An 8,686-nucleotide genomic window follows, 5' to 3' on the forward strand; every position below is an offset into this window, starting at 1 on the left:
TCCCTATTTTGGGGCTTTGTCCAGCTTTTTGTGCTAAGAGGTTGAGAGCTGTGGCTGGCAGGTATGATCATAAGTTATTTTCTATTACCTAGGTGTAAGGCAACAGTCAAAGCTGGTTATGTCAGAGGTGGCAGGTTGCGCTTTTTCATGTTGGATTGATTGATGTGGGCAGGATTGGGGGGTAGAATGTTCATCTTCTGAAGCTGAGACTTGAGTTTTAATCTTTTCATGAGGGTGTGCACCTTAGCTTAAAATAAACTACCTACATGTTCTGGTGAAGTGAATTTTCACTTATTGGAATACTAAATGCTGTTTAGGAAGTCCCACACAATTGATCAAAGTTTAATTTGTCATTTTTGTGAGCTTATAAGGCTGAAGGAGCAAACGTATTGGCTAAATGTTGATGTACATGTATGTATGTGGTCACACCCTTCTCAGTAATGAAATTCCTCTAACTTGTGTGCTTTGCCAAATTACAAAGTTTGTGCTGGCAGTCATGACAGCAACAAAAGTAAACACTGATAATTTAAGAGCTGATGAGCTTATATGTAAAGGCAATGTGGGTAGAAATACTAAATACAACTTCACAGGGCAAGCTACTAGGTATGTAGTCAGAGACTATAGTGGAGCCCAGCCCAAATTCCCCAGAACACTGTCTGGTAAAGTGAGCCCTTAAAAATAATCAAACAGAGGCCGAGGGAATCAAACCCTGTATCTCCAGAAAAGAAGCCATTTAAAAGCCAGGAGTATTAATCCTCTGGGGCTAACTATCAGACTGTCAATTAAAGCTACCAGCCTCAAATCAGCATACCTGTTACCAGGAGCCCCGCACACAACCGATACACCATGGCAACATTTCCGTTCAAGATGTTTACTCTCTATGCAGAAAGAACACAGACAAAAATGGAATTATTTGCATTTTTCTGTTTTATTACATTCATATGTGCAGAATGAACACAGACAAAAAGGGAATTGTTTGCATTTTTCTATTTTATTTTTATTTATTACATTCATACATGCATACATTCTGGGGTAGCATAAATGCACACAGTCCTTTTTACAGTGGAAGTTATAGGAGAAAGGCACCAATAACGTAATATAGGATTATGCAGCAGGATTTGAGACAACAATTGCAAACAATGTTAAGACATAATTGCTCAATGAAATATACACCAGAATCTTTATTAAATAAAGCTTTCAGGTCTACACCCTTCATCACTATAACTTAACATATAAAAAAATCACCATTTAAATAGGAGAACATAAAGTCACATGCTTCAACCCAACCCACATAACAATAAAAATTTAAAGCTACAATGAATCAATAAATATATGCAAAGTAGCACATAAAAATCACATCTATAAAGCATATATATTTTTATAAATAAACAATTTTATACTGTTTCATATGAAATCACATGCACCATACTTAAAAATTAATAATTAATAATTAAAACTTAAACTTATAAAACTTCTCTCTGTCTTTTAGCCAGAACGGGCTTCAGACTAACTAAATTATTTAGGCCTGGGGCTACATCAGCTTGAAGTCTAATAATCCATTCTAGTTCTTTCAATTCCAATAAATTATTAATGACACCCTTCCTCAGACCTACCTCTACCTTACAAAGGACCCTAAATCTAAAAGTATGTCCCACACCTTCATCCAATATATGCTTACTTAAGGCATTGGTGGGCAACTTCCTCCTGATTTCAGACCTGTGTTCCACCATTCTCTCCCTCAATTTTCTTATAGTTTTGCCTACATAGAATGAGGTGCAACACACACAAGTAGCCAAATATACTACTCTCTCCTCATTACAAGCAGTAATTGTTCTCATGGTAAATGTCTCATTAGTTATAGGATGTGTAAATGTAGCATCACCTATATAAATGTCATTGCAACAAGTACAATTATAGCATTTCACTGTTTTAGCCACCCTTCTATCATCTCCATTTTTATTCTGAAAATCCTTGTAGCACAATTTCTGCTTCAAAGCTTCAGAGCTCCTATAGGCGAACCTAGGTTTATCACCTACTATAGACCTAATCTCAGGCATAGCCATTAAAATTGCCCATTTCTTCTCAGTTATGCTACAAACACTATGAGAATTTAGGTTATAAGTTGTCAAGTACCTAACAGCAATATTATTACCCAACATCACCTGTCTAGTAGCACTATTCTCACTACAGCCTCATAATATAGGTTTATACCTGGACTCTCTTTCAATAATTGCATCTTTAATTACTATATTTATAAATTCCTTCGAATAACCACTCTTCTCAAACTCCATTGCCATAGCATTTACCTGCTCTGGAAACACTTCATCATTTGTATTTAATCTACTCAGCCTAATAAACTGTGCTTTCAACGTTCCTTTGAAAATATGAGGGGCATGCATGCTGTCTTTATTAACATACCTAAGGGCATCAACATCTTTTCTAAACACCTTGGATTCTAAAATATTAGATTCCTTAAAAATTGTTACATCCAAAAAATTTATAACACTATCTGAAGTTTCCATCTTGAAACTCAGGAAACTAGTTGAATCATTCAAGTACTGCAAATACAGATCCAAATCCAGCAAAGTACCCTTCCATAACATAAAGCAATCATCTACAAATCTCTTATAGAATGACACATATTTGTTGAACTCAATACTCTTATCTAAAATAACCCTTTTCTCCCATTCATAAAGTACAAGGTTGGCATAGGTGTTGTAGCAGACCATTGCCACACCTGTTAATTGAAGGAAAGGTCCACCATCAAAAATAAACACATTATGTAATAAAACAACTTCTAAAAGAGAAGAAATAGTCTCAATGTCTCTTCCATTCATTTTAACCTCTTGACACAAAAATTCACATATAGCATTAACACCATATTCGTTAGGTATTACTGTGAAAAGTGAAGAAATATCTAGGGTAACCAAAATGCAGTTATCCATATTATTAATACACTGCCATTCATATAAGCTATTCAAAAAATCATTTGTTTCTTTAAGCACAGTTGTACATACTTTCAAATATTTCCCCAAGACGCCCTGCAGGTATTTCGAAACAGGTTCAGTGACCCAACCTCCACCAGAAACAATAGGCCTCAGGGGGGGGGGGTCACTAATACTTTTATGTATCTTGGGTATACCATATATTTTGGGAATTCTTGGGCAAGGAACAGTTAGATAATTAAATAGACCTATACTTATATCATCATTTATTTGAAGGTCATAAATGACCATATTCACTTCACTAATTAATCTTTGTACTTCAACAAAAGAAATCTTTTTAAAAGTGGTGACATCATATAAAAGATCTTTAAACCTCATAAAATAATCATCTCTATCCATCACCACCACTGCTCCCCCTTTATCAGCTTGCTTAATTATTATACTAGTACACATTTGCAACTGTCTTAAGGCCATAAATTCAGAACGTGATATATTATAAACATTCTTACGCACTAAATTGCTCTTATAATACTTCCGTAGTTCACATTCAACAATGTTTGAAAATGCATTCAAAATGGGACATAATACTGGCATAAATGTACTCGATCTTTTAAATAAAGATGTATTCAGCATATTATCTTTAAAAATCATTTTGAGACTTATATTGCGTACAAAAATTTTTAAATCAATAATTGCCTTAACTATATCATCCCTAGCATTAGGGATGAATTTCAACCCCTTCACGAGCAAAGAGAGCTGGAGTTCTGTTAAAACTAGTTTTGAAATATTAACAGTACTTTTATTAAGAAAAAAATCTTCTGTTCCACTGGAATACAATTCTCCTTTATTGTAAAACGATACAAATGAGCGCTTTTGTCTGCTCAGGGCAGACTTCATCAGATAAAAGAGTCACTGGTACATAGTCTTTTATTAAGTCCATTGCTCGAAAAGCGGGGTTGTTCAATAATTGCAAACTGTTGTTCCGTATCCATGTCTCCAATAGAACAACTCACATTTTTGCACAAAGTCCCATCATTAAAACCTACAGAGATAAATTTCTCACCAGCATTAATAAAACAGACTAGCATTTCGCGGTCTTGTTGTGTAACAAAGAACTGCTCACTTTCCTCTTCATCGACAGCGTTTGTTGCTGTTGTTGCTGATGGGTTAAATGGGAGTCCAGCGATTTTACTTGTATAGCAACCTTCTCTGGCTGCTTCAATAAAAAAGGAGAGAAGGAAGTAATCTCCCTTTGTAGAGATTTTTTAGTTAACTCGAGTACATTACTTGATGAACTCTCCTTCACTTTGGGACGCACAGAGTCATTCCATCTACCCTCAGCAACGTCACTACCAGACGGTGCCTCCTGTAGCACGTTCTCATTATCATTTAAAGCTACATTCATTTGTTTCACAGCAGCAGGTTTTGAAGCGGATTTCGTTGGTACAGTATTAGGTATAGCACCAGTGCTCACATTATTCGTTGGTTGATCAAACACATCAAGCTGATCTAATGAACCCAGCCTGTTACTAAAATTATTACGATTGTTTTTTGCCACCGATAGTTTTCTATTTGGGACAGATTGTTTAAGTTCTTCTCTGGGCCAAGAGAAGATTCGATTCTGCTTAAAGTCATTAATGTCCCTTTGTAATTTATTATTTTTCCTTTGTTGTAGCTTCATGTCCATAGATTGCATACGGGCCAAAAAGTTTTGGTATAACTCTAGTGAATCGCTAAAGCCAGGCATATTAATGATGGTATTCTCAAGAAGTTCTATTTCTTCAATCAACCTGTTCTCAACAGGCTCAAAAAATTTGTTCATCAACTTCATATAGTCAGCACTTAATTTTAAATTCAATTGTTGCCATTGCATCAAAAGTTCATTATAGGTATTACCATAAGAGGGCATTTTTAAAATTCTTAGCCCTCTAGGCACTATACCTAATTCAAGATATGCTTGAAAACTTAATCTCTGCCACTGAAGCTGTTTGTAAGTCTGCATCTTCTTCTCTAAAGATGCCAAATGTTCTTTAAATTCTTTAACTTTTATACTTACAACTGTTTGTTCAGGTGTTGTTTCAAGTACCATTTTCAATAGCAGTTCCATTTAGACGTAGAAGGCCTTTAACAGTATTAATGCAGTCTCTTATCACTCTCCATAATAAAATCCAAGAAAAAAGGCCAGGAAAAAGGCCAATGAAGATCAACGAAAAAACAAAAAAACACAGGTGGGTTGAAGCTCTCCTCACAAGACAGGTGCTAGCAGTACACACCAGACGTAAATACCAAATTCAGCAATAGGTATTACTGCAACTGCTTGAATAAAACAACAAAATATACACCAGGATCTTTATTAAATAAAGCTTTTGGGTCTACACCCTTCATCAGTAAAACTTAACATATAAAAAATCACCATTTAAATAGGAGAACATAAAGTCACATGCTTCAACCCAACCCACCTAACAATAAAAATTTAAAGCTACAATGAATCAATAAATATATGCAAAGTATATATATGCTTTATAGATGTGATTTTTTATATGCTTTATAGATGTGATTTTTTATGTGCTACTTTGCATATATTTATTGATTCATTGTAGCTTTAAATTTTTATTGTTAGGTGGGTTGGGTTGAAGCATGTGACTTTATGTTCTTCTATTTAAATGGTGATTTTTTATATGTTAAGTTATACTGATGAAGGGTGTAGACCCAAAACCTTTATTTAATAAAGATCCTGGTGTATATTTCGTTGTTTTATTCAAGCAGTTGCAGTAATACCTATTGCTGAATTTGGTATTTACTTCTGGTGTGTACTGCTAGCACCTGTCTTGTGAGGAGAGCTTCAACCCACCTGTGTTTTTTTGTTTTTTCGTTGATCTTCATTGGCCTTTTTCCTGGCCTTTTTTCTTGGATTTTATTATGGAGAGTGATAAGAGAGACTGCATTAATACTGTTAAAGGCCTTCTACGTCTAAATGGAAATCCGTTATTGAAAATGGTACTTGAAACAACACCTGAACAAACAGTTGTAAGTATAAAAGTTAAAGAATTTAAAAAACATTTGGCATCTTTAGAGAAGAAGATGCAGACTTACAAACAGCTTCAGTGGCAGAGATTAAGTTTTCAAGCATATCTTGAATTAGGTATAGTGCCTAGAGGGCTAAGAATTTTAAAAATGCCCTCTTATGGTAATACCTATAATGAACTTTTGATGCAATGGCAACAATTGAATTTAAAATTAAGTGCTGACTATATGAAGTTGATGAACACATTTTTTGAGCCTGTTGAGAACAGGTTGATTGAAGAAATAGAACTTCTTGAGAATACCATCATTAATATGCCTGGCTTTAGCGATTCACTAGAGTTATACCAAAACTTTTTGGCCCGTATGCAATCTATGGACAGGAAGCCACAACAAAGGAAAAAGAATAAATTACAAAGGGACATTAATGACTTTAAGCAAAATCGAATCTTCTCTTGGCCCAGAGAAGAACTTAAACAATTTGTCCCAAATAGAAAACTATCGGTGGCAAAAAACAATCGTAATAATTTTAGTAACAGGCTGGGTTCATTAGATCAGCTTGATGTGTTTGATCAACCAACGAATAATGTGAGCACTGGTGCTATACCTAATACTGTACCAACGAAATCCGCTTCAAAACCTGTTGCTGTGGAAAAAGTGAATGTAGCTTTAAATGATAATGAGAACGTGCTACAGGAGGCACCGTCTGGTAGTGACGTTGCTGAGGGTAGATGGAATGACTCTGTGCATCCCAAAGTGAAGGAGAGTTCGTCAACTAATGTACTCGAGTTAACTAAAAAATCTCTACAAAGGGAGATTACTTCCTTCTCTCCTTTTTTATTGAAGCAGCCAGAGAAGGTTGCTATACAAGTAAAATTGCTGGACTCCCATTTAACCTATCAGCAACAACAGCAACAAACGCTGTCGATGAAGAGGAAAGTGAGCAGTCCTTTGTTACACAACAAGACCGCGAAACGCTAGTCTGTTTTATTAATGCTGGTGAGAACTTTATCTCTGTAGGTTTTAATGATGGGACTTTGTGCAAAAATGTGAGTTGTTCTATTGGAGACATTGATACGGAACAACAGTTTGCAATTATTGAACAACCCCGCTTTTCGAGCAATGGACTTAATAAAAGTACTGTTAATATTTCAAAACTAGTTTTAACAGAACTCCAGCTCTCTTTGCTCATGAAGTTGAAATTCATCCCTAATGCTAGGGATGATATAGTTAAGGCAATTATTGATTTAAAAATTTTATGCAATATAAGTCTCAAAATGATTTTTAAAGATAATATGCTGAATACATCTTTATTTAAAAGATCGAGTACATTTATGCCAGTATTATGTCCCATTTTGAATGCATTTTCAAACATTGTTGAATGTGAACTACGGAAGTATTATAAGAGCAATTTAGTGCGTAAGAATGTTTATAATATATCACGTTCTGAATTTATGGCCTTAAGACAGTTGCAAATGTGTACTAGTATAATAATTAAGCAAGCTGATAAAGGGGGAGCAGTGGTGGTGATGGATAGAGATGATTATTTTTTGAGGTTTAAAGATCTTTTATATGATTTCACCACTTTTAAAAAGATTTCTTTTGTTGAAGCACAAAGATTAATTAGTGAAGTGAATATGGTCATTTATGACCTACAAATAAATGATGATATAAGTATAGGTCTATTTAATTATCTAACTGTTCCTTGCCCAAGAATTCCCAAAATATATGGTATACCCAAGATACATAAAAGTATTAGTGACCCCCCCCCCCGAGGCCTATTGTTTCTGGTGGAGGTTGGGTCACTGAACCTGTTTCGAAATACCTGCAGGGCGTCTTGGGGAAGTATTTGAAAGTATGTACAACTGTGCTTAAAGATACAAATGATTTTTTGAATAGCTTATATGAATGGCAGTGTATTAATAATATGGATAACTGCATTTTGGTTACCCTGGATATTGCTTTACTTTTCACAGTAATACCTAACGAATATGGTGTTAATGCTATATGTGAATTTTTGTGTCAAGAGGTTAAAATGAATGGAAGAGACATTGAGACTATTTGTTCTCTTTTAGAAGTTGTTTTATTACATAATGTGTTTATTTTTGATGGTGAACCTTTCCTTCAATTAACAGGTGTGGCAATGGGTACGCCCGTTGCCAACACCTATGCCAACCTTGTACTTTATGAATGGGAGAAAAGAGTTATTTTAGATAAGAGTATTGAGTTCAACAAATATGTGTCATTCTATAAGAGATTTGTAGATGATTGCTTTATGTTATGGAAGGGTACTTTGCTGGATTTGGATCTGTATTTGCAGTACTTGAATGATTAAACTAGTTTCCTGAGTTTCAATATGGAAACTTCAGATAGTGTTATGAATTTTTTGGATGTAACAATTTTAAGGAATCTAATATTTTGGAATCCAAGGTGTTTAGAAAAGATGTTGATGCCCTTAGGTATGTTAATAAAAACAGCATGCATGCCCCTCATATTTTCAAAGGAACGTTGAAAGCACAGTTTATTAGGCTGAGTAGATTAAATACAAAGGATGAAGTGTTTCAAGAGCAGGTAAATGCTATGGCAATGGAGTTTGAGAAGAGTGGTTATTCGAAGGAATTTATAAATAAAGTAATTAAAGATGTAATTATTGAAAGAGAGTCCAGGTATAAACCTATATTACGAGGCTGTAGTGAGAATAGTGCTACTAGACAGGTGAT

At 34.8% G+C, this 8,686-nt stretch overlaps 1 protein-coding gene across 1 annotated transcript in view; it reads left to right on the forward strand.

Moving 5' to 3' along the window:
- The window catches only part of LOC122814365 (zinc finger protein 729-like), a 448,289-nt gene that overhangs the window by 237,654 nt on the left and 201,949 nt on the right, over positions 1–8,686 (forward strand). Inside the window, 2 exon segments of the mRNA XM_044086949.1 lie at positions 5,871–6,693; positions 6,813–7,640. Of these exon segments, the coding sequence (XP_043942884.1) occupies positions 5,871–6,693; positions 6,813–7,640 (1,651 nt within the window).

Source organism: Protopterus annectens, chromosome 10.part0 (genome assembly GCF_019279795.1).
Source record: "Protopterus annectens isolate FY-2018-M chromosome 10.part0, PAN1.0, whole genome shotgun sequence".
Taxonomy (NCBI): Eukaryota; Metazoa; Chordata; order Ceratodontiformes; family Protopteridae; genus Protopterus; species Protopterus annectens.